General features: G+C 40.1%; 1 protein-coding gene across 1 annotated transcript in view; it reads right to left on the reverse strand.

Moving 5' to 3' along the window:
* Positions 1 to 5,934: 5,934 nt before the first annotated feature.
* Positions 5,935 to 27,769, reverse strand: part of LOC130171395 (uncharacterized) — a 69,172-nt gene continuing 47,337 nt past the window's right edge. Inside the window, exons 4-5 of the mRNA XM_056379385.1 lie at positions 14,670 to 14,875; positions 5,935 to 7,658 (exon numbers count right to left, since the gene is read on the reverse strand). Of these exons, the coding sequence (XP_056235360.1) occupies positions 7,436 to 7,658; positions 14,670 to 14,875 (429 nt within the window). The 3' untranslated portion in view covers positions 5,935 to 7,435. The remainder of the gene's footprint in view (positions 7,659 to 14,669; positions 14,876 to 27,769) is intronic.

Here is a 27,769-nt window from a genome sequence, read left to right on the forward strand (position 1 = left end):
TTTGGATTCGACTCATAGACTGTATAAAAAGATGGACGTAGCCTCTGTGACGTCACCTGTAGGTTTCTGAAGAGCGGTTTTAAAGAGTGAGCTGCTCTGCTGCCGCCATCTTGGCAGTACCTGACTCCACCTTAACTCCCAACTTCCCAAAGTGGAAAAGAGGTGGATGTGCATGTGTGGAGCCGAGACTTCGATTGCAAGCATACGCTCACCCATCTGTCACTCAAACAGGCCACACCCTCAATTACGCATAACTTTAAGCTTTCATTACCAGGTGAGTTGTATAAAGATTCACCAAAATTCAGCGAAATTAACTCTAGAGACCAAAACCGTTTTTTGTACCAGGCTGTAAACATGTTTATTTTTGCTGTAATGTTGGACATTTTAACATGGGAGTCTATGGGGATTGACTCACTCTTGGAGCCAGCCTCAAGTGGCCATTTGAAGAATTGCAGTTATTGTCACTTCAGTTCACTTGTTTTGACCCACAGTAAAAAAAATAAATAAACAAAAATTGTGGATATAATGCTTTTTACTGTCTTTTCTAGCATTAACGTAACCATGATAAGAAATGCAAAGTTGGTTGTTAGCTTGTCTCTTAAGCTCTCTGTATTATCTTGCTTGTCTACAACCTGTGTATCGACAGATACAAACAACGGGAATGATGTAGAAAAATAAATGTTTATCCTCAAGCATCAACCCATTGACTCCAATTTAAAAAGGAAAGTGACAATTTGAAAAAGCTTTTACAAGTGGAAATGGAACTTTTGCCTCACACAAACACACGTAACTTTCTGTAGCAGTGTTGGGAGGGGCGGATCTCACACTCAGAGGTTGTGAAGTTGCTCCAGCAGAGCGCCTCCCCTCACTAAATCTTACTCTTCGCTTAATTAAACGTGGCCTTTGTGGCAAATGTCTACATCTGCTTTCCTGTTTGACGATCCTCTTCTGACATCCACTTCCTGATTGCCCATAAGGGAAAAAAAATGATTGCATGATTACAAGGTAACACTTAACACTACATAGACCTTTAAGACGGATGAATGTCTCCACTTACAAAGATAAGAATTATAAATGGCTGTTTCCAAGCACCAGAGTTGTTTGTGTAAGACAGCGAAGAACACAACATATATGTTTCCCTTTCATACATACAGGAGCTGCATGTCGAGGTCACTGTAACGAACAATCTGCCGTATTAAAAGCATCTGACAAGAAGCAAATTGTCGCAGCATTTTGTTTGATTCACTTGTAGAAGCTTTCAGAAAATGTAAAGGAGTTTTTCACACAAAATAACCTGAGAGTTAATAATGCATCAGTGTACCACTTTGACAACATCAGTACTCTGTGTGCTTTCTGGCAACAGCATAAGTGGATGTTTGGAGTGGATTCCATGTTTCAGAACATTTTCTTTTTGACAGTGTACTTTGTGATGATTTTGTGCTCGGGAAAGACACAGAGACAGAAAATCATTGAGATTTCAGGAACAGTGATATTGGAAGTGGAATTGAGTGAGTATTACAGGCTACATCCCTGCAGGAGCTTTTAACACATACTAAATTACTCTGCATCCACGCCCATGCTCGATATAAATCCATCAAAGGCAAGAGTGTGTGTGTGTGTGTGTGTATGGGGGGGGCATGTGTGAGAAGTTAACACAGTGCTATATCTTTTCATCCAGTCATTCTAGGCATTTAATGAACTATTTGAAATGTGTCTCTCTAGTGAGTTTGGATATGCATCCTTTAGTAAGAGCAGATTCTGAAGCAGCATGTTGCTCAATCCTGTGCCACTGGGTGTAATACGATAGCCCACTGCGCTCTTTTTTAAAGGGCAGGTGACCCACGTAGCTCCAAATAATTACATATAACTCATAAGAGCTTTGCCATTGGATTTTAAAGACGGAAAAACCACTCTTACTTTTGGACGACGGTTTCAAGATGGTTCAGCTATCAAGCTAGGAAGAGCACATGTTCACGTAAATGTCACCTTGTGTGAGGAGTGCTACCTCCACTGACCCTCCAAAAAAAAACAAAAAACAAACAACAGCTGCATATTCTATTCAAGAGCAAGGCAACGGGGCATCCATACGAGCATAATATCACCGAGCAGGCGGATCCCCGCACAGGCCTGTCGAGCATGATGTACGTAGTGGACCGGTATCTTCCCCACCAGAGCTCAGATTGTTTTGATATTTTTATTAGCATGTCCTCAATCATAAATCACCTCGGGGAAGTGAGGCCAATCCCTCCTCTCCGCGCAGCATCAGATTACAGGTAGAAGACAAAGTTATCGGACACCTTGCCACGTGTCTTGTGTTTAAGCTACAACACTTCTTCCTGTGTGCGCGCATAAAGACTTAAATTCAGTTTACATTCAAACATTAGAATGGGAGTGGAATACAATATACATAATATTATGTAAATTGGACTTTTTGCCATATAGTAGCAGGAATTCAAAAGCAGCCTTCTATCCTTCATCTGCTTTTATCAAAGCTGGAGACAAAAGCAGTTGGACAGGCAGTAAGCACTTCTTGCAATGTCAGGATTTGATGTCATATCGCTTCAAATAACCTCGGAGGACATCATTTTGTGTTATTGTGCATTTTGTGATGTTATCTTCTCAAAAGAGACGTATTAATGCATTGTTTAAGCACAATACTGTGTCCATTTGCATTACAATAAGATTTTTTTTTTTACTTCTCAGCAAGCCAACCGAGCAGTGCCCCTGACTCAGGCCAAGCAGCAGCCGAGCCATTCTGCAGCCGCACACATTTTCATGTCATACTAACTTGCCAGTGTGCGCAGAACTGTCAGACTCCCTTAAAGGCTCTGGATGCTATGTGTAATTCCTTTAACACAAGGCCATGCAGATATCCTTATCATTGTTGTAATGGCATGCTCATGCCACCCTGCATCCTGCGAGCTTGCACAAGGCAGCTGGTAATTCGTTTAATTTATTCAACTCGACCCGCGGATGGATCAGACCGCGCCGCGCTCGTGTTGTGTTGACGGCCAGAATACATGGCCGGACACACAACAGCCATCGTCCTTCAGAGGTGATCTCAGGGTCATATGTGATGCTATCGCAGGCCAGAAAAACCATCATTTACGACTTGTTATCTGCAGCCGGGGACTTTCTATCTGCTGCTTTCATGGAAGAACGAATGTGGGAACACATGGAGGAAAGAAAAGTCCCCAGCCCAACTTTGATGGTTTGTGAAAAACTATAGAATTGATGTATTACAGCTAATCAACATGTCTTTTTTTTTTGTACTTTAAACTAAGTCTTCACTTGATGAAAGCATTTTTGTCCACCATCACAACAGAGACCGCCTTTGTTTGTTTAATATGTAAACACCATCTGTATTTTGTTTAATCCTCCTCAACAGGTAGCCAACTCTAAAGCGGATCTCCTGTCACTCACAACCTAGGACATTTGGCACTCTGACACGCTGATTCAGATCTGTGTGTTGGTGCTTCAAAGCAAATATCTTGTTCACATGTGGTCTGAGGCACTGCGGGTGCGTTAAACTGGATCTCAGTCAGCGCAGAGTGGGAGATTTATCTCTCATGGCCGCTCATTATGAGGTGGACTCGTCTAATGAGCTCTGATTTCACAAAGGCCTTGGCTTGACTTCAATCTAGCATGAGTGTGGGGAATTATTAAGTTTGGGTTGAGTTTTTCCATTTTTGAAACGGAATCAATTTGATGCTATACACTGTGTAGTGTTACACCAGTCTTACATATATAATTAGCAATTTGAAGGTACATCTTTGTGGCTGTAGTTACAGGAAGTCCGGACGACTTTTTTTTTTTTTTTTTTAAAGGCTCAGTTTCTGAATACAGGCCGTGTGCATTTCTCTGTGGACTGAGCGCTTTGATACTTTCACAGTATTAATACAGAACCTGGACCTGCTTTATAATCAAACAACACGTGGATTTATACAATATGGGACCTGTAGTGCTGTACTTAAGTATAGATCAAAAGTACTTAATTTTGCCAACTTTATATCCCTGCTACACAACAGTGCGGAGGGAAAAAGTACTGGTGCTCCACTATATTTATATGACAGCTTTAGTTAGTATTATTCTTCAGTGTAACATTTTACATGTAAAAAAGAAAAAGAAAAAGAAAAAAGATGAGCTGATAAAACATGACGCACTGCTCTACAGTCCACTGTCCAACAGTTTATCAACTATTTAAACCAGGGCCAACTCGACAAACTACAACAGCAAAGTTCTGTGTTCACATTAATAATTATGATTGGCCAATATAATAGTATAAAAGTCAAATTCAGCACTGAAGCGCAACTACGTTTATCTCTGTTTGACTCAAACAGATGATCTGCGGAGTAATACAAAGCGCGCCGCAAATGCGCTTGTGCGAAGTAATACAGCAGTTCAATAGTTCACAAGCTGTAGTTCCAAAGAAAAGGGCTTTTTGACGGCAAGATGAAGTGGTGGAAATATTCAAAATAAAACGTGCACTTCAACTGAGATTAGCTTTTTTTTCTGTGGGAATTTTTTCTTTTTTAAAGTGGCTAAAACACATTTTTGTGGATGGCCCCTTCACAGCAGTGCATCGCTCTGCTTCTGTTCCAGTGCTGCTGCTGCTACTCTAAACTGGGAGCACGCTGATCTGAGTCTATACTGCAGGTAATACACTGACTGTTGATAAGTACCTCACACAACCCCACGCCAAACAACCCGAACTATCACTTTAAGTGCACTGTGCTAACATTTTCAATGCAGAATTTACTTGCAATAGAGTAATTGTATATAGCTCTTGTTGTTGTCATTGCTTTGATTCATTTTCTGTTGCTTAAAATTTAATTGACTAATTGTTTCAGCACTAGTGCCGTACAGTTTTACGTTCTGTTGTCTTCGTGCTACGTTGTCATATGATCTGCTTGCCTGACCCAGTGATGAACACCGACAACAATCAATCAGAGCATAATGTGATAATATGCTGATGGTGGTGACATGCTCATATCATGGGCAGCTGTAGCTCAGGTGGTAGAGTAGGTAGGCTATTAATCATAGGAGTGGCAGTCCAATCCTTGGCTCCTCTTGGCTCATCCTTGGCACCCCAAATTGTTCCAAATGTGCAGATATGGGAAAAATGCATCTCTCAAATAGATGCAATGTAAAGGACGCTCTCTTCCAAATTGTACACCTGGAAACAGTGGGCTGTTGCTGTCAGGACGGTAAGGACAGAGGAAGACGTTGAGCTTGCCAGGATTCAGAGGAGCATTTGTCTTGCAGGATGGTCTTGTAACCTTTCGGTTTGCCATTTGTGGCGATGTCCTGTCGGTGGGTATAGATATAAGAGAACCCACTGGAGGGGCGCCCTCCCCACTTGCCCACCTGCCTCTCTTACTGCAGTCTGCTGTACCATGTGGAGCCCCAGATGTTGCCGGCAGAATAATCCACACTCATACACTCATGAAAGTGTCCATCTGGCCCCTCGCGCACACATTAAGCCCCGGAACCATACAGACATGGGGACACTGGGAAGCCTCTGCAGGCCTGTTATTGTGGCATTTACCAGATACAGCAGTGAGATACTGCTGTACGTCTTCTATTCTGTCCATAGAAAGCCCAAGCTGAGGTGGTGCACAGCTGAGAGTCACTTGGCTGTGACCGAGAGGTGAAACGGAGAGGGACTGGGCAGGATAAGCCTGCAGATCTCACTGCTAGCAGAACAGAGCAGAGTGAGGAGGATCTTTTTACATTAGCTGTGCCTCAGGCACATGCAGATAACAGCAAAGCTGCTGCCTGGCAGGAGAGGCACCAACACTATAGCCCTGCATCACAGCTGGCAATGTTTATCCAATCAAAATAAAAGACTGCTTTTTTTATTTCAGGGTTTTCTTTGCAGAAATGAAAAATATCTATTTTATTTTGACTTAATACAGAGAGACCTGAAAATGGTTCAATGTAAACATCAGATTGAGGCCTGCCTCACTTTTTATTTGTTTTCACATATAGTACAAAAACTTTTCAACAACAGGCTGAAGCCCTACATAGACTCTATAATCCAGTGAGTTATCTCTGCCATTAACCTGGTAAGTAAAATGTTATTATTACTTAGAGGAGCAATTTTTATATGATCAAAAAATTCTATGAAAAGACCAAAACAAGCAATAAAGTTCTCCTACTAACAAGCTCGGTGCCTGATGTTTCTTATTCATGTTCCACTGGGTGACATGTTCCTTTATCTTCTGACATTACCATTAACATTCACACAGTAGTTTATTTTGACTCAGTCCCACAATCATCATGCTGCTGCTGCATATAAAAACTCACTGGTGCACCAAATGTGTGTTAATCCGCAGCTGAAAATAGTCCCCCAAGAAAAAAAACAGTTTAATGCTATTTTGAGTAGTGTTTAGTAAAAATGAGCTGTTCTGGGAAATTACTGAGCCTTTGAACAATAAAAAAAAAAAAACGATATTGTTTTTAAAGATTTACATCCTCAGTACCAGAGGGCTGAGAGCCACAGTCTGGTTCGGTAAGTCGGTGGTGTTGAAGGTAGACTAACGCACTGTTGATTTTGATCTACTCATGGATTTTGTTGACACTCAGAAAAATACAGATCCTTTAACCAAACGTTCCCATTTCCAACCCTTAGCGATATCATTTCCAATACTTCTTATGTGCAGCTACTATATGAGTATATACCTGAAATATGTTAGTAAGCGTCTTGTGGCCACATCCAACATGAACGTCCTGTCTGATATACTGAAGAAATGTGTAGTGCGGCATCGCATCTCTCTGAATACATACAGTAGATGCAAACTGAAAGATGCTACATATGAAAATAACCCATAGATGATATGATGGTAATGCAACACGAAGGCTACTTGTTGGCACTTTTTCTATTTGTATGATAATGGTTTATGTTTTAAGAACTAATGTCTCACTGGGAAGCTTTACTCTCATTTCTGAAGCAGCAGTGGGACAGACGTTGCTCTCGCCCCCGTCCTCGTCACCACTTCACAGGCTATTCAATTAGCAGAAGAAGCATGGGAGATGGAGCCATAATGGAGCTGATGAGATGCACAAGGACAGGTGACACTAATCAGAGCGGCGCCCCATTGTCTCTGTGTGGGCATCATTAAGGATAGAGAGTGATTTCAGGCTTTTTTTCCTCTCTCTCTCTGAGCCTGAACACACTCATGCAAGCTGCGTGCATTCTCTTCCTTATCATCAATTTGCAATATGTGAGAATACATCCACTGAATAAAGTGTAAGGGTGTGACAGAGAAGAAAACAAGAATATTTGACACCTCAAAAACAGGTTTTAAAGTGTAAGATCTCATAAATGCCACACTGATAAACTGATGTGATGTCTTGAATGGCTGTTAGACACATCTAATACCCAAAGGATTTTCTCTGGCCCTCTTTTCTGTAAACTCCCTGTGCTAGTGGTTTAGAAAAGGGTGAGAAATCCACTCTTCAACACATCCACGTTCCTTGCGTCCACTTGAGTGGGTGAGGCCGCTGATGAAGCATGACCTGCTGCCGCTGAAGTGGCCTCAGACCGCTCCCAGCGGCCCGGGCTCGTTCTGTCCTCCTCAGAGCCCCTGGGCCGGACGGTGAAGGAGCTCTGCTCAGCCCGCCGGTAACGTCCGCTGAGGTAGCTCGCCAGACACCTGAGAAAACACCAGCACAGAACAAATGTTGGGGGAGAACAGACTCAGGGACTCAGAGTCTGACTGCGTCATCCCACATATGTCTGTCATGCAAGTTCAATTAGGTGCATTCACACTTCATCCCAAATAACTTTGTTAGTATAATAACATAATCCTAATCTCATTATTAAATCCCTCTCCTCCCATTAACTGAGTCTTTAGTGTATGTGGGGAAACTCCTGTTGGATTCGGAGCGCTGCTTAGCCTCCTGATATGATGTGCCAGTAAAGTCTAGTAATTCTCTCCAAATATTTAGGACGTGGACATATTTCGTGTGTCTCAATGAGTCTCGTGTCGACTTCAAAACACTATCTACATGTGGACCTGCAACAATAGAATAAAATGATGTGTTAGATTCAAAACTGTCTCCTACCAAAAACATTTACATATTACTTATTGGCTTTGCCAGATACATTTTTAGAAGAAACATCATTGGTGCTTGGATTAAGTTCACTGGCAACCTGTCCATCTGAGGAGGTGAGGCTCTCCTTTGGGTGGTCAGCGTTGATGGTTGGGTCTAAAAAAAATAAAAATAAATCTGCACTGGTATCTGCATAGAGAGTGTCCATCTGCCCATAACTACAAGCACAAACCACAAGCATGTCTATTGTCTGGAAAAAAGTAAAATCATCCAATTTTGTGCTTCAGGGCTGCATTGACTTTTTTAATATTTAACCAAGAGCATGATCTTCCCCTATTGAACCTGCAGTAATTGACCATTTTTGGACGCTTGGGGACAGCACAGCAAGGTTTAACACAACCCCTAACATATTATAAAAACCTACTGAGCTGATACGGTGAAAAAGTTAGACAGTCAAGTTTCTGGTCTGCCAACAAATGTAAGTCCAATATTCACTCTCCTTTTAACTCCATTTGGTCTCCACCAACCATGAAAATACATCTGGCTCTGTAGCTGCTACATGCTCCACTCTGTATGAAGTAATGTGTGCAGAGCTTTTTCACTGAAAACATAAAATCAAAACAATGAGCTGAAAGGTGCTAAAATGTGAGGATCAGATACCTTTCTCTGTTTTATATCCAATTTTAATGTTTTTATTTGTATTGGAGGGCTATTTAAGGGCGTCACACTGGGCTGAAGGAACATTTGATGGGCATATTCTACTACTGTGACATTTTTAAACTACAACATTAATTAATAAAATGTAGCTGGATGAACATTAGCATTGTTTGGAGTCATGTTTTTTGGCCGCCGGGTGAATATAAGTCCATTTAGCTCTATTTTGTATCTGGAGTTGGCTTTCGCTGCTAAATGCTCCACTATGTTCACTAGATATTCTCTAATTTTGTCTTTGTTCTTCATTGTGATGAACAGGTGCTGTACAGAGGGTTTTGTTTTTGTTTTGTTTTTTTAAGAGCTTTTCAACAACACTGATGAGAGTGGTGGGATAAAAAGAAATAAAAGTTGCTGAAAAACGCTAAAAAGCTCCATGAGGCAACATCAGAGCTCAGGGATAATTCTCTGTTTTGTGACTATACGATCTCTCACATTACACACACTTACTTCATCCATTGTTGATATAAAAGCATTGAGTTAGAGCAGATTTTAGTTGCTAACCATGCTTTAGTTGGTAGGAGCGGAAAACAAATGAAAAACATTTATAATGAAAGACACTCTGTATTGGAAAGTTGCAAATGGATTCTATTTAAATATTTTCATGTTATATTGCTAAAAGTGGAATCCATTCCATTTTTCAATGCACGTTAGCTGTATATGAATGTATTCATGGGAGACAAGGTTGTTGCTGTACATTACTGTTACAAGAACCTCTAATAATTTCCACCTAATATAATGTCGTGGGCGATGTTTAAGAACTAATGGGAATGTGCATGTGCATACATTGTGTTTCAAAGGCTCTTAAAGTTTTATCGACCCCAAACACAACCAAATACTAAACAATATCATAAAACTATATATATATATATATATAAAAAAAAAAACATAGAGAAATTACAGAAGGTACATTACGGCTTCTCTGACGATGTGCTCAGTTGCTATAGGAAATAAAAATGTGCATATTTAGTCTGTGGAGACGTCTAATTGCAATCATGGGATTCTTCATGTTGGTGCACACCAACAATCTCGAGTTAGTTCATCATGAGGTTCATATGACTGATGTAGGAGTTAATCATGATAACTTGACTCTGAGGTGGTCGGACGTTCTCACACTGTATCATTTTCTTCAATCAGCAGCCACTTAATATCAAGACAGACACCTTTCAGTACTGCCTGGCAACCTGAGGGAGGAGCAGAGGAATCCAGGCTGATGCTCATTATTTCCACATGTGCTTTTCCATCTATAACATTCAATAATAAATTGTAATTCAACAATTTGACATTTTTGGGAACCGTTGTTTGGAACAAAGTAATACACTGGACAGCAAACAAACAAACAAAAAATCCCTCTCCTTCCAGATTGACTGGATGCGTAACCTCAGTCCACATAGTAATTGTCTACTGAGGCAAATCAATGCCTCAGATCAGAATTGAAGCATTCTGCTTGTTTACAACATCTATCATTTGTTCTTATCAAGTGTGATCAGAGCAATTTTCCCTCCCTTAATATAGGTTTGATGGGAAAGAGAAAAGCTCAATTCTCAGAGAATTGGAAAACACATTTCTTGTGCTTTGTGGTAACTAAACTGTCAACAGATAAGAGAGTCCATAGTATCAACTTGTGGGTAATTCATCTTACAATTGTGCCGTTGTGTTTTCATTTGGAACCGCCTGGAAATATGGTTTGAGGCCTTTGCTCAAATGTCACAGCAAATACTTTGTTCAAATGTTCACACAAAAGGAAAATGGAAAGCTGAATGCAAACTGTGTTTATCGTTCTCTCTCTTTCCTCAAATTCTCCCAACTTACAGACGGCTGACAAATTAAAGGAAAAACCAGCATCAAGTGTCTTAGTCAGGTGTTGGGCAGCACGTGCTACGAGAACAGCTTCACTGCTCCTTGGCATTGATTCGACAAGTTTCTGAAGGTCTACTTCCCCTCATTATGTGTTTAGATGATTGTGGGTCCAAAAATCTGCCATAAGCGTTCCATTAAGTTGAGATCTGGTGACTGTGAGAGAACGCAACATATGATTCACATCATTTCCATACCCATTAAACCACTCACTGACCCCTCGTACCCTATGCATGGGGGCATTCTCATCCTGTTTCTCCGCTCATTTTTCAGGTTTTTCCTTTAATTTGTGACCCGTATGTTTGTGTAGTTGTTCCTTCAAAAAAAAAAAAAAAAAAAAAAAATCACATTTGTACCCTTGTGTAGACTTATATATGCAAAAGGGCGATGAGCTACTCGTCCTCAGGCAGCTCTGCAAACTGCTGCAGACAGTAGCGTGAGGTGAGAGAGCAGTGTAGGCCACTTTGTATCATGTCAGCGCTAGCGGTTAGACGCCATCTCCACAGTGTCCCTTGTCACCAATCACATCCTTTTAAACCACCCAGGGAGCTTGACACCCCCCTTGCACACACACACACATACACATACACACTCCCTTATCTGTCAATGCTGCTTAAATAATGTAATTAATGACTTAATTAACATTTCCATAATCTATTTTAATAAATCTAACACGGCATAATGAGAGTTTCTAACCTCCAGGCAATGGCATATAAAAATTCACAGTGCGGAGCTGCATGGTCAGGGCACTGTCTCAGCGCCGCGACTCCTTGCCATGACAGTAAAGGAAGGAGAGGGCGCATATTGTGTGACAGCCTTCTGAAAGGCAGTTCAAGCCTGACAAATGTCATGTGACTTTGTGAATCTGTCCAATAACAGACCTGCAGAAAGAGGATGAGGGCTAAACAGATTGTTTTTGGGGGTTCAAAATTTTTGTGAAAGGAAGTCAAGAGTTGCATAGACTTAGATGGAAATGAGAAAGATGAATGTGAAGGAAGTTTGTAAGGAGACCTCGAGGAAGAACAAAGGACACAGTGTTGAGCCTGAACACAATTCAGAGGGTCTCCTATTATGTCATTTTGTGGCTTTTAGCACTTCAATCTAAAGCTACACTGCACCCTTTTCTATTCCTGCATCCAATATGTAATGATAAAACGTCTTTATAATAGCAGGACAAACTAAACACAAGTGATTATCATGCAGTGTTAATCTGAAATTATTCTATATGTTCCTTATTGTGATAGTCCGTCTCTCAGTACTTTACAACTCCTCTATTCTGTCTGACACTCAGCCCCGAGCCCATTGGTTCCTACTGAAGATGTAAATCTTTGAAAACAAGTCACAAATATATAGTTTCATTTAAAACCTAATTTAGTTTCATTAAAATAATTTCTTAAAATAGTTTTGGTAGCTGTAGTTTTCAGTAAACATTTCTCAAGCAGGAGGAAATAGTGCATTTGTTGTATGTCCATGGTAATAAAGTCACCTGTCAGCCCGTGTAATGGTGTGGCTGATGTGTTTTAAAAGATTTTGAACTGGTGCTCTATTAGTAAGATCAATCCAGATTTGGTTTTGGTCTTTAAATAAGATTTGACATTATAGAATACTGGTGACCTTATCCTTTTAAAAGATCACTCCTCTTCTTTAGCATTGCTCCCCTGTAACATTGTCAGACTAACTATGTAGAAAAAAAAAATCTAATCAAAATGAATGCAGCAGGAATATTGTCTTTTTTATTCTACACTTTCTTGTCCAAACGTGATGACTGCATTACCCACAATACAATTTTTGTTATGCTAGTAGCGGCTAATGTAGCATAGAGCCTCTAGACTCCAGCAAAGATGAGGAGGCAACAGAGGCCTCCTTCAGCCGCAACCGACGCTGACTCAAGTGACATCACTTGAGGTAATTTATCAGCTTTTGCGGAGCTCCTTCTGAAGACAAAAATAAAATTTCTACAACTTTTTTCACTAATGCAGTGGTCACCATCACAGCACCTGTAACACCTGTGATTTAAACGTATAAAATTGATGTTCGGATTAAAATAAACAGAAGAGGTAAAAAGCATTGCACTGGTTCACAAAATGACCATACATTCTCATTATGTTGGAAATACACTTTTGCAACCACAATATTACATTATATTTTTTCAGACCTGTCCTGCAATCACTAATTTTGGTGACAAAAATATCTGTCTACAGTGTTTAATTGCTTTACAGCAAACCAAACCTGTCTCTGAGGTGATGTAGCCATGGTAACTTACAACAGGTAACAGAGACACAGAGGCTCAATCACTGAGAGGGTAGCAAAATGTTTTAACCCCCCCCTTTCCATTAGACAGGCATTACTGCATGTTACCATTTCATCAAGAGACAGCGTAAATGATCATGAGTACACAGCACAGGTGCAACCCAATAAAAAAGGTCAGCCCCAACTGTTTACTTGTTTATCTTTGTCTTAAAGCCCTGTTTCAGAGATGAACAGGGTGTGTGTGGTGGGTGAGAGATGAGGGGGGTTGCGTCTTACAAGGACTTCCCCCCTGGGGCTGAGGAGTGACTAAGATGCACCCTGACAGGGGGCAGCAGGAGGCTGGCACATCCCAGGCAGCACAGGCACCATGGGGCATGAGTCTGTGAGGCCCACCGATCCTAATAAGGGCACCCACCAACCTTCCCACTGTACCAGTAATAATGTAAACATCAGCTGACAGCAAACCTGTTCAGTGCAGTCAGATACCCTCAAAGTTCGGCCGAGTTAGGCTTCAAAACAACACAAGTATGTACGAATAATTCATTAATTTTTCTGTTTATTGTTTATCATTGTGAATGATTCATAGACATTAACAAAGTGTCTGTATTCTAGCAGTATAAGTGTTAGCATGACAACATAGTTGAACCTCTTTCAGCTCAAACAATGAGCAAATACCTGCAGCTGAGATCAGCCAAGAATGGAGCTCGTCTGAAGCTGCTGAACGTGTTGTAAACAAACCAATTTCCTGTCATAAAATTACAGCTCGTTGTTAGGGCGGATAAGGGCTTCAATAGCATAATGATGCAGAAGCACATTACCAGTGCAACCATATTTATTAATTACCAGCTCACTGGCCACATTCCTCGCAAAAGCAGTTAAAGGGGGGAAAAAAAAATGTTACGAGCCTTGTTGAGTTAATTACAAACAGCCTCTTATTTTAGTTAAGACAAATACTGGAGGATGGAGGGATACTTTTGCTATGGCCTGAAGAGGAGTTAAGGGTCGGAGGGTTGCTTCTACTTCACCTCTACTACTACCATCATATTTTAGAATGAATTTTATAAAGCAGAGGAGCTTCTGCATCCCAGCATTCATCTGATTGACTGAGTGACAAAGGTCCGTCACTAAAATCACATTAAGAGTGTGGTTTTATTTTCAAAAATGCTGTTGTGACCATCATTATCTTTTTTCAAACATAATCGTTGGTAATCCGGTGAGTATTTTTCTGTAATGTGCAGTTTGAATGAGTTAGGCAATTACAGATTACGTAATCTGTATTTGTAATCTGATTACAGTATTCTTCACATGTTGCTTTCTAATCACAGAGATATAGTAGATATTGTCCATGCCAGCAATCTAATTCATTATTTACAAGTTAGATGTTAATAAAAACAGACTGTTCATTTACTAATGGTTTACAGAACCGCAGGCATTGTTCCAATTAGCAATATCAAAATGGGAAAGAAGACTAAGTGAAAACAAGAGGGGTGGGGGTGAGGGGGGGTGTTGGGGGTTGGACAACAGAATGTTTTCAGAGATGATTATTTGGGTGACACGGATGCTCACCGCTTCTTGTTTTGAAACTCACAAAAGGATGAAATATTACTGGAAAATACTGTTTGCACTTGACAGATGAAAACACGGCTAGGCCCGGAATACAATCATAATTTTAATCACTCGTTATTCAGACTGTGTTCGGCGTGTTATACAACGATCAGACCAAGGGTACTTCAATTCTAACAAGTACATATATGAAGCTTAAGAAATACAGAGTTAAAAATGTAAACACTCACTTGATCAGCAGGATCTCTGTTAGCAGACCAAAGGAGGCCGCCGCCACTTTAAAGGTGCTGGGAGGAGGAGGGCTGGTGAACGCGGTCATCATGCAGTGAACGACGTAAGGCACCAGACCCAGCAAAACAAACACTGTGATCAGCACAAGCCACGTCTGCCACTGGAAGCTCACCGACCTCCATGGAGAGCTCCACTGGAGCTGGTACTGGATAACGACAGAGACAGAGACGATAAGCAAGCGTGAGCACTCATGGTGTAACACGGTCGTACTGTTCAGCCACATATAACATGGTTCTAGTTTAAGATGCATAAACAAGGATGTAAAGCCAGGAACACAACGGGAGGTCGAAGCTACGTTAGCATTGTGGTTCTAGGAAAGACAATGTTGGTCATTGAGTCGATCCCCAGACTGTTCATCCAGCGCCGTCACCAAGTCAACATTTCCCTTTCTCCAAACTTTGGTTTATGACCAAAAACTTTACATTAAATTAATTTAAGAATGAATTTAAATTAGCACACGTTAGCATTCTAATTTCTTAAACGTAGATGGTAACCATGGCAATCATTATATTGGCAAAACATCAACATGTTAAAACTGTTATTGTGAGCATGTTAGCCTGATGACATCAGCATTCAGCTCAAAACACATAGGTACAACATGATCATAGACTCTCAGCAGGCGTTTAGACCAAAAGCTAGGAAGTCCAGTTCGGGTAACATCAGACTCCGAAGTATTGACAGTTTGTCATTCCCCGAGACAGGATTTTACAACTCTGAAAAGTTATCAGAGCAATTAGTTTACCTTTCATCATGAAGGTCATGAGTTAATAAAAGACACACGACATTCATTTTACAAAGTAATCTGAAGTCAGTCTGAAACCTGAGCTGAAGGTCTTTCTGAGAGGGTTTTTGTTTTGCACCAAACAATCGGCACCGTGACACATCTGCCCTGCTGACAGCATTTTCAGCAGCAGGAGCAGTTGCTAGAAATGGTTCATTTAAACCTGGGTTGGGAAACAAGTTAGTAACACCACACTGCCATTATCACCTGTTAAGTTGATTGGCGACTGTTTTGTTTTTGTTTTTGTTGTTTTTGGTCTCTACCAATTCCTAAAGGAAATATCTGCTGCTAAATGTCCACCAGCTTGTCGCTAACTGTGTCTCTCTGCTGTTTGGTGCTGAGCAGGTAGTGTCCAGGCTTGTGGCAGTTATTTTCTGATGTTAGTTTTTTTTTATGGATGAAGCTCTAGGTACCTAGTAATGAGGAAGATGACCATTGTTTAATCCCACTTACAAATCTCTCATTGGCCGACTGTATCGTCAACTGGCTGAAACAGTTGTTAATTAGCACAATGCCAGACCTGTTTGAATCATACTAAAACAAAAACTGTACAAAAAACCCCCATATAAACACACACACCACACAATATATATACACACATAACATATAAATACACACACAGGCCTATACCCATGCATTAAAACACTGAAGCACGCATGCAGTCATCAAGCCAGCATGCAAACACTGCCTTAAATCCTCGCCAAATATCGCCTTGCTCTGGAGACAAACCAAACCACTTGAACAGTGTTTGATTAGCGTCTGGAATTCATCTGCAAATGCACACTTGCCTTGTCCTCTTTCATGGCTGCTATTCATTAATTAGCTTCTTTGTGCAACTGAGCTATCCTCAGTGTTTAAGGTTACATCAGGCCCCAGTAAGTGGCTGCCTGATAACAGAATGCATCCATCTTCATTACTCAGCCCTTTCTGTCTGGGCTTGCTCCTCCACAAGTGAGCTATGTCAGTAGGTTCTAAGGAACTGGTCCATTTCATTGCATTCAGATCCTGAACTTTTGCCTCCTTTGATTTTAGTCGCTCTGATTTAATTACTGAGTTTGTGGTTTCCAATTCATATCGGGTTCTTTTGTGTTGATTTTTCCTTCTCAAGGTGGAGCGGTGGTGCAGCCAGATAAAAAACAACCTTTTTGTGTTTTTGTGATTACAAATTATCTTTATGAATAGGACACCAAGAATTATCAGATAAACATTACAGCCAACTAATTTGTAAATCTGGTGTTAATGTCACGCATCCTGTCCTACTGGATCAATTGGTTTGAGCCATTGGAGCCATGCAAGTCAGTAAAAGTGGTAATTTTTCAAATGAATCATGAAACATTTTAAATTGCTGGTTCATTTTTAACATTACTCTTGACCATCTACGACTGTAGATCACAGTCAGGTCATAATATTAAATATCTATGGCAGCTAATAATTCAGAAATTATTACATCTGAAATTCAATTTGTATCAAATGATTATTAAATGAATCGTATATAAATTAAAAATTAATGTTGAATTTATGAATCTTTTTTGTATTTGGCTTCATAACACAAACTAGTTTCTTCTGAGTTTTTTCTGGTGCACACAGAGAGACAAATTGTGAGTTTATTCCATCCTTTTTGCCAAAGAAAGCCCAGATATTCAGATAAATGTCCTCTCAAACCAAAACACGTGTTTTCAATCTTAGAGGAAATATGAATAGACTCAACTCCCAAGGTAATAACAGAGCGAATGTGTTGCCACACAATGAATGCCTTCTTTGAAATTTAGGGAGTGGAACCTGACAACACAAGCTTTGAAAATTGGGACTAAATGTGGTGGTCAGTCTTTAAGGTTTTTGATGACTAAAAGCAATTGAACACAATTTGGTGACAACCCTGAAAAGGCACATTTAAATGAAGCACTTAGCGTCACATCCATCAGTGGGATCTCGGCTTTTAGTCATTTCAAGGTCAAGACAGTTTGAATCAGGTTAAAAGCAGCTCAAAATGTTTATTGTATTCCCTCAGCCAAATTAATTATCTGCGAAGAAGCTGAGTGAAGTAACCATAAGGAGACAGACCATCACATCTGTCTTGTCTCCACGTGACCCTGCATGGAATGTAAGCAGGTTTTTAGTATTTTGGAGGCGAGTGGTTTGGAAAACGGAGACACAATGGTCCATCTATTCCTAGGAAACCAGGATTAAATACACACTATATGAGGATATGTATCACAGGCCTGGCAGACTTACCTGACCCTGTTTGGTGAGGGAACACTGTCTTGTCAGAAGTTACCTTTGCTCTGAACCTAATCTTAAATTCAAATAACACGTGGTAATCCAAACACTGCACTGAGAAACAAGCTATAAAAGTCAACACTCCATACATTAACCACTGGTTAAAAATCACAGTGTGTTAATTACAACCTGATGTTTTATGACTATGACCTTTAAACACTATACCAATCAATCAATACAAGAGGGAGGCAGCCTATTGGGAATATTTAGATCCACAGATTCTGAAAGTAGGGCACTATTTATCCAAACACAATCATTATTAATAGCCAGACGGTCAACCCAAATACATTTTCTGCATATTTTCCACATTACCCTCTCTCCCTTTAGAAGTACAACCACATACACATTGTCCAGCATGGTGATAATTAATTAAGCTGAGCTGCCACATTAGTACCGCAAAGGGGATAAAGGGACAAATGCAATATTATCCTCATGGTCAGACGTGTTTGACCTGCTATTTAAATGACTGTAACACTCTCTGATACAAAATCAAACACCAATGAATAAAACAAAAAAAAAGGTTTAGTGTAATCTTCTCAGATGTAATGTTCAGCGTAGAACAAACTACTAACAAATATAAGTAATGATACAGCATACCGTGGTAGACAGACACACATTTTTGTTACGCCTGTTAGACTTTGAATTCTAGGACTTCATGTGTGTTTACAGTGATGACAGTCGCAGATGCCACTTGAAATTCAAAAGACATTTTGGAAACAATGATCCCTTGATTTCAGATAGAAGTATGCTAGCAGGCTTCATCTTTAGCTAGTTAGTGTCACTTTTGATAGCTGAAATTATAGATGTTAGATTATATCAGCTAGCTAGCTAGGTTTGCTTTATGCTTTTGTATATTTGAACATGTTTTGCTTTTACAGGCAAAGTTGGAAATTGCATGACGAAGCCACTAACGTTAGTTCAAACTGTGCTATACTATCATCCATCCTCTGCACCCGCCCCTGTGCTTGGAAATACCACTATCTTAACGCTTTATATCATAAACTAGTTAGCAAGGCATGAAAACATTAACAACTTTACTAAGAGCAAACACAGTTTTCTTTACATTTTTTTTCACAAACTTGAAAGATGAAAAGAATGACTCTCTAAAGCTTGACAGACTAGCCACAGTTTGTGATGTTTTCTAACCATATTTTCAAACTCCCAAACCAGGACACTATTTTCTTTCCAACCTAGTTTAGATTAAAACACACCAACTTCTGTCGAGGCTTTTGTCTTACGGAAGTGGGCGTGGTTTCATCTAAACTGGGTTGGAAAAATGCACCACATGGCTCTTTTATACCATGGGCATCTTTTTAACACTATGGAAGCCATGAACTCTTCCCGAAAAGACGACTTCGGAATGACAGCTAACAGTTAGCACAATGACAGGTTCTGTCAGGAAGAGCCGCCACTGTCATAGCCTATGACGCTTGCCTATGACTGATAGGTTAGCAACAGCCTTGACAACGACACACATACTGGCCAGAATATGTTGAATTCAGACGCATGGTGCATCGTTTTATCTTTTTATATTGGGTTAGGTAATAATGAGTGGGACAGAACATGATAAATGTCTTAAGTAAGTGCAAAACAATTATAATATTTGAATTATTATTTTAATTGTGGTGAAAACTGGGACAAACTGGTAGTGAATGTTGAAAACCGGGACGTTTGAGTTTTTTAAAGATATTTGTTGGGGACTCGGGACACCCAGCTTGAATCCAGGACAATGTGGGACATCCTCTCACTTTAGGTTAGACATTCACTGCTCAGGGAAGAGGTTTAGCTAACATGCAATTCAGTTTCAACACAACGTTACACTTGTTACATGCTTGAGTCATTAATCGTAGTATTGTGTCCTGTGTAGTTTAGAAGTTTATGATTATAAATTAATTTATCATGTATGCCTGCTGCGGTAGAGATCTGGATTTTTTTTTCGTAAACTGGCGCAGTAGTACGCTTTAAATGGTAATCGGTGTATCGACTAACTTTAGTTAGATCTCCTAATTTCAAGTGCAACACAAATTAACTGTGGAAATGCCAAGCAGCTCCTGAGACAGTCTCCTGTGTACATGCTGCTTGTTTGCTAACAACAGGGATGAAGTTCTACTTAGAAGGACCAGACAAGAAAGTCTATTAACCTATTGAGATTAAAAGCCTGATGCCTTCCCTCCCAAACGTCCCTCCATGGCCCCTTCCCCCGGCCGGCATCACACCTCCAAAGGAGAAAGGTGATTGATGAGAGCCATCAGGCAGCTTGGAATCTCTTCTCTCATTAGACTCCTTATGCGTCGAAGCTGTTTCAACACACACTGGGAAAACTAAGGCAGGGGGAAGGGAGTGAGGAGGTGTCCATCCGCTGACTTTTTAGAAGATAAGTACTCGCACTAAAATATTTACCTTGTACATTAATCTCTCGGAAATTAATTTGCCATTATACATTGTCCCGGAGAAAAAAAATTGACTATTTTAATCAAGAAGTGTGGTTTCCACTCCCTACTCTTCATGCTCAGTGAGCTTTCTCTCTTTTGATTCACTCTTGGGACTGCTTGGAAATTAATGTTCCTGAGGGAGCGGTGTTTGGACAGTCAGGGTAGATCCTATCATTGACCACATAGGCTCTCTTGAGCAGGGTTAGCTGGAGTGGTGAAAAGGAAGAGAGAGGATGTTACATATGCATATCCCTAACACGGTCATGCTCAATCACAATAATGGAAGTGGAGATTATATACTAATTGCTAATGTAAAGTAGCATTACTGTAATGTACTGCTGATTGTATCACTTCAAACAGAATAGGGTCCATTCTCTTCAGATGAATAAGCTCACTGTACCTAAAACGATAACAAAGATCAACAGTCAGAATCAATGCCCTGTATCGAAACAATTTAGTTTGTGCTGCAGCTGATTCCTGTTAACTTTTATGTTGCAGGTTTTTTGAGTCAACTGAAAAGTTTTAGAGGCAACACTTTTGATGAATTAGATCAGCAAAACTATGCAGTGTAAATAAGCAATAATCAATGTCAATTGTTTGACATTAGAATTATAAATTTGTTAACCACACCCTCTGTGTAGATTGTGAAGCATGGGGCTCTGGTACGAGGTATCTAAAGAGTTTGGAGGCTGGAGTCTTTTTTTTTTTTTTTGTCTTTTTAAAACAAAGAACTGTGAGGAACGGATTAAGCTGTTTGTTTATTGCCATGTCCACACTGAATTTGCATACTACCCAACCTGTAACCAGTGTTGTTGCAATGCCAAAGGTTTGTGTATCTTTAGCTATCTACATTATTTTGTGAAGTTTTAGACTATGTTAAATAAAAGCCCAATTCAGGACTACCACATCCACTGTTTGGGAACCACAGGCCCTCAGGTACAATGCTGGGCTGTGAGGTGATTTTGGCGCAATTGCCGCTCGGTATTGCGACTCTCGGCAGCATCAGGTGATGCACACACATGCATGTTCTCATCCAGCTTAGTTGAACCCTAGAGTGCATGGTTTATGGGCCAAAAAACACAGAAGTGTCCGAAAGCCCACAGAGGCTTTTTTGGTTCATGTGCCCAGTGAACAACTTTCACAGGAATGAATAGGGCACCATCCTGGAAAGTGATATCCAGTTCCCCTTAATAAATCCAAGGGATTCATTCCTGGATAGTATCACATATGAGTTTGGGTTCAGTCAGCAGCTCTATCCAGCGTTTTAGCGGACTTAGCCAATCTTACCTTCCAGCAACACCACCCAAAGTTGTTAACTAAGATCTCAACTTGATAACTGTTTGATTTGAAATGGACTAACCGGGTCAACATTTCAACACAAGGAGAATGCTGTGCCTTTATTTCCAAGTTTTCTACATGGATCATCAACTAGTGAAGGTTAAAACTTATTCACCTTTTGACATTCAGCTTCAGCTAAAGTCTTATAGCATGACATCATGTAGCCATCAAATGCATATTTGATACCATATTGCTAGGTCATTTGAAAATAAACCACTCATGTAACTAACATTATCTTAAATAGCTAGCTGGTTGTGGTTGATAAAATCTGCCCGTGATAGCTGTCATTTCAGTCAGCGAAAAAAGAAAAGGCTGCTGAGCAAAGATGAGAAACTTGTTTTTGTCTACCTCTATTTCAAATATTAATTATTACGGATTTCAAGTGGTAAATCTTTCCCTGTTACTGCTAACTGCACATGTGCTGTGTGAGAACAGAAAGCTTGACAGGCGCACCAATAGACACTTGGCGGATGGTCAATTGTGGCTGAGCGGCTCCTTGTGGGGAAGTGTAAGACAGTATGAGAGGATGTGCTTAAGTGTATGTGAGTGGGTAAGACAGAGAATGCATTGTGTGAGACAGTTTGTGTGTCAGAGACGGAAAAAGAGGAAGAGTTTGTCTGTGACGGGTGGGGTTTTGGTCATCTGCCATCGGATAAGATATCCTGACAAGGCAATCAGAGAGAAACAAATTCTGCAGCCACACGGGTTCAACTCCGTCGTTCTTCACCCTGATGAGCTTTTGAAAAATGGAGTGCAGTTGAAATTGGTTTTGTATGAGAGGCTTCATATCTGTCTCTTGTCAGGATTATTGCCACCTGTCTTCATTGGCTGCAAAGGTCTGTTAATGAATCTGCCTCTCCTTCTCAGTGGCCGGAGAGGATGGGGGTGAACAGAGCGCGGCGTTCCCTCCACAGCACTGGTGTGTCAAATGTACTATTCCAAATAAATATACATCTAATTTAGGATGAGACGACTGTGATGTTAAGCAACATCTCTAATCAGTATCATTAAAATACTACATCATGCCTTTCGTCTCCAATTTTATGAGTGAAGCACTTTAATTGGATATGTAATTTAATTTAGTTAATGAAAGTCCTGGGAAATGTTGTTTGAGGGACACTGATATCTCTTGTGATCAATGAAGCTGCAAATAGAGCTCTTCAGATACTCGCTTCTGAGATCATGCTCCTCTCTGACAGTGAAACTGCTTAGTGCAGAATATAAATAAAAGAGCTGCAAAACGACGACTTTATCTTTATTTATCATTATAGAAATATATGCAGTGCTCTATAGGAAGGTGATCCCTGATAAAACATGCCAGCTGATGTTAGTAAAGGTAAGTGGAAGCCTGTTGGTTAAGAGGACCAGCATTGATTAATTTGACATGGATAGATTAATATGCCGCTGGATACCCATGCCAAGCTTATCAGAGTAAAAGTGTTATTACACAACCATCAGCTGTGATGCTGTGAATGAGCAGGAGGACACTGATCTACTCGGCTAGGACACTACAAAACTGGATGCAGGGACAAACAGCTCAGCGGACTTCTTTCTTTTGTTGCGCGAGGCCCTTCGCAATCCCACAGGAACTTGCCATTGGCCTCAGCCCTGTGAACTGTCAAATTGATCAAGTGTTAGCAGGGATTGTCTCCTGCAGAGTGTCCGCACCTGTGCATTCCTCCCAAGTGTTGAGATCCCAGCGAATCTTGACGTGAAGTTTGAACTTGGCCTGCTGTTTGCGGCTCAGGCGTACCCAGACATGCCTGGCTGAGAGCAGCTTGTATTGTACACACACTCCTGTCACTCTCCGCTGTTCCTTTGGAATGTAAACCACCAGTGTCACAGCCAGTGTGATATACTGGGGCTGCACGTTTTTGTTGCAGTGCAGGTGCAGTTTGGGGGGTGCAGCTCTTAAGTGCTTTGCCAAGTTACAGCGTGCAAATGATTCAAAAGAATCCTGGACTTAACTGCATACACAATAAAGTTTTCTTTTCCCTTACAGGTCTGAACAAAGAAAATCATCTGATAATGTTTATTACATATTTCCCCTGTGAATGCATGCCACAGTACCTTAATCAACAGCACTTTTACATATGTTTGATTAAAGTAAAAATGAACTGTTGTTTCTCCAAGGACATCTTTTTATGTGAAGAATACTTTTTCATTTAGCAGATGCTTATATGCAGAACAGTGTTGTTGCCGCCCACAGGTATAATCAACCAGAAAATTAATAATCATTCTGCAGCACTACAATAAATCATTATGCTTTGGACAATTAATAATGGAGGTGAAGCTTGGGATGTCTGATTACAATAGTTATGATGCATATCATCAATATTTAAATTTAACTTTTCACAATGGAATTTCAGACACCAGTGCACATTACTGATGTTTAAATTTGGCATTGGGGCGGGTCATGGCGGTTGAGGGATGGTGTGTATCTCCATTTACAACTCTAACCAAACTGCTATTACAAAAATTACAGTGCAGCACTTTTTGTAGCTATAAATTTACAGTCGATGCACAGTAAGAAGAGGCTTGACTGGTGAGTCAAGGAAAAAAGTATAAATAAGGTGCTTTATGAAGCTTCTCATGCAACACATTCCGTTAGTATAAGCACATTATGTTTAGGGCTTAAACTAGCTTAATGCAATAACCTTGATTGGAAACTTTTACAATTGAGAAACACAATTTAAGGTGCCAGTAGTTGTCCTATCAGCAAGTTACAAACAAACTTAATGTTGATTGATACAGACTGTAACTGGTTGGTGCAGTTCTATGTAGTTTTTATTTTAGTTTTTGTGCTGTATTTGATTTAATAGTACATGAGACACTTTTACCAAAACTTGGTGTTTCTTGTTTTAATATTTCTGTAGTTACATGGATTGGCCACTACTCATCTCAATCACAAAAGGTCTTTTTAAAATGAAGGACTGTAAATTAAGGTGTCTTCCAGGGAGGCTGTTTGAGGAGCACTGCTCTTCTCTTTTCTTAAAGGCAATTTAACAATGTTACATATAAATACATAAACAAGATGTTGTTGTATTGTCTCTCCTCAATTACTGCTGAGTAACCCGGTGTTACAAAAAAGTGCTGGATAAGGTTCAGTTAGTGCAGAATAAACCAGCAAGACTAGCACTCCACTGCTCGCCATGAGCAAGTATGGCTGAGGTGCATGCTGGTCATACAAGTCTCAAATTGGAAACCAGGTTAAGGTGTGCGCTGTTAACTTTGTGTAGAAAATAATTTATAAAACACCTGTATTCAAAAATAAAATCTTTACATTGTATCCAGTGATAAAACTAGGCAGGTCTGTGTTTGGCTTCGATGTAACTTCACTGGGTTGACCATATGTCTGTCTGGAAGGATCCATCATGCTTTAAAGTTTGTATTTCACACACAAACTGGGATCTAGCAAGCTTTTCCCCTTGACGAGTGGAAGCTAGTTAGCCTAGCCAGCTAGTATAAGCGTTGATTCCCACTAATGTATATGTTACCTTTGCTTTAGTTCAACATGTGCTGAGTCATCAGCAGCTTTGGCACAATCAGTGTGATGGCAAACGGCCGGACTGAAAACTCCTAGCAACAAGGAGCCCTGTAAACACAGCATGTCATGGTTCAAATTTAAATGTGGCTAATGGAATTTAAAAGCTATAACTACTTTAGTGGCCAACAACACAAAAATTACACTATCAAATGACAGTACTGGCACTGTGAAAATTTTAAAAAAATTACTGTTGCAGCTAAATAAGTACATGAGTCAAAACAAACACAAAGGATTCATGGATTTCTTGGTAAAATTACACAGTAATTACACAAGTTTAAGCGCAATTAACAAAAACCACGTTCTTTGACAAATAATCACATGAAAATGAAAAATGTTCTTCTTTTTCCTCCGACTAGCTGCCAGCATCACCTGCACATGAACCTTACCTTGACATCTAAACATTTTCCACCCAAATGTTGTACTGTTATTTTTCCAGCAGAACCCTCATAACCCAGGTGTGCAGACATGTTACACACTGTGAGGATAACTAACACTGGGTCCACTCAGTTTTGACATCCAGCTCTCAAGAGTCAAAGAAGAAACAGTGAAAAGCATGGGGGTCCCATACCTGAGCAGGGTAGTCAGCACGTTGAGTGGACATAAACTTCCTCCACCTGACATGTGGTGGGAAGAGGATTAGTTAAACACACTCAGCCTTGGCTGACTCACAGTTTGTGGAATCACAAAGTAATCTTGAGGCACATTCACTTAGGAGGCAGCTTGATGATCCCAGGCCAGTGATTTATTCATCTTAGGCACGTTGCGAGGCTGTAAGAATTTGTCAAGTTAGAATCCTAATTAAAACTGTTAATCACAGATTCCTGTTTGTTCAGCACTCGAGTGAAATGAAAAATGTGATCAAATTATTCATTGCTCCCTTTCAGACAGGTAAGTCAGCGTAGCCCCGAGTGTCAATGTGCCGCAAAAGTTTATGAAAGCTTAAGAAGACTTTAAGCCCCGACTTTTTAATTTATTTGATATACACAGAAATAATAAGTTGACACCAACAATTTAACCACCTGATCAGTTTGGATTTATCTGTTTATGTAGATCAGAAGTAGTTGAGACATTAACAAAATCGGCTTGAGGCAATAGAAAGTATGCGGTGAACCGAATCAAAGTGCACGTTAAGAACTCACAGAAAAGTGCTGTTTATATCGAGAGTGAAGCCTGTAGCTTTTACAAAAGGTGAAGCAACCGACGAACAACTGCTGCTCTTTTCTCAGCCCTAATATTTCATACAGCTCACACATGATTCTGTCAGTCTGATGAAATCTTTTTAAAATTTCAACACAGTCACTCAATCACGCTACTGTCAAGGACTCGTAAGCACATGCAGCCATCAGAAAAAACTCCAATGATGATAGAATAAGTCAATCTTACTTCAAAATCCACCATTATGCAGTTTGTTTAGTTTAGCTGTGACGTGTGTCCCAATCAGACCAACACAGAACCCTGAAGGAAAACCCCTGTATTGTTTAAAGTTTAGTTATGGAAAGGGAAAACAGCGAGGATCATGGGAGTCTACAGAAAGGGGCTGAGCAACACAAATGGTTGTATTGCTGCCTGCTGTGAAGACCCTTTCAAAAACAATGTAGATGCCAGCAGGCAGTCGATCTAAAGACCACTAGTGGGCCCCTTTGACGTACAGTAGCTGCCTGATAACAATTTCGAAAATGGATGAAATATCGTATCAGACAGAACGACCACAAGACCATCCTTGATGTCCAGTGTGTGCACCCTGGTTATTGAGAAAAATCTTCACTTCATGTCAGAAAACAGGTTCATTTTTATTTCAATCTTAAATAAATATTGATTTATGGTTTGAAAATGTATCAGATGTTCATTTGCAGCTGTCAAACAAAAGGTGATACCATGAGCTGTCAATCAGTATGATTTACTGTCTTGTATACTCCAGTGGGAAACACAACTGGGACACTCAAAAGGAAACGCCTGACTAATAAATCTGCCAGCTGATATTAGCTTATCACAAATATAGGCTACAAATGAACCTGTTAGCGGGGCTGTTAGCTGCCCCTGCACTTATAACCTCTGAGCAGTGTTTACAATGTGTTTTTCTCTGCTGGAACACTGCGGCGCCTAGGACTTAGATAATTTGATTAAACACAACATTTACAAATATACAACATGTATTTACAAAACTGAATGAATAAAGGAATAACTAGATTTTGATTTAGGACCTCTCATCAAAAACAGGACTTCAAGGGCAGGTTATAAAGTAGGTTTCCACCTATTAATCCTCATGTCAGTTGATATTGTGTTTTAGTGGTATCTATCATAAATCTATCATAAAATTCAACCATGAGACAATAAGGGTGTTTAAAATACAGAATGTGTAAACTTCTTCAATTTACGAATAATCTGTTCACTGACTGTCACTTGTGACGGATGTAAGGGTCTTTCTTAACAGCCCAGTGTCCCTAACCCAAGTCAAATCTGAATTATCTAAAGGAGCAAGGACACGCATAAATATTCTGCTTTTGAGCCCACTAAACCTCGCCTTGCCTTAGATGTGTGAAGTAAGTAATGTTAACACATTTATGTGTTGCTAATATGATGTATTCAGTGTAAATTCCAGGTGAGACAAAAACTGTGGATATGCCCTGACAGCTTTCGTCCCTTATGTGAAACATCACTACATTC

Source organism: Seriola aureovittata, chromosome 6 (genome assembly GCF_021018895.1).
Source record: "Seriola aureovittata isolate HTS-2021-v1 ecotype China chromosome 6, ASM2101889v1, whole genome shotgun sequence".
Lineage (NCBI taxonomy): Eukaryota > Metazoa > Chordata > Actinopteri > Carangiformes > Carangidae > Seriola > Seriola aureovittata.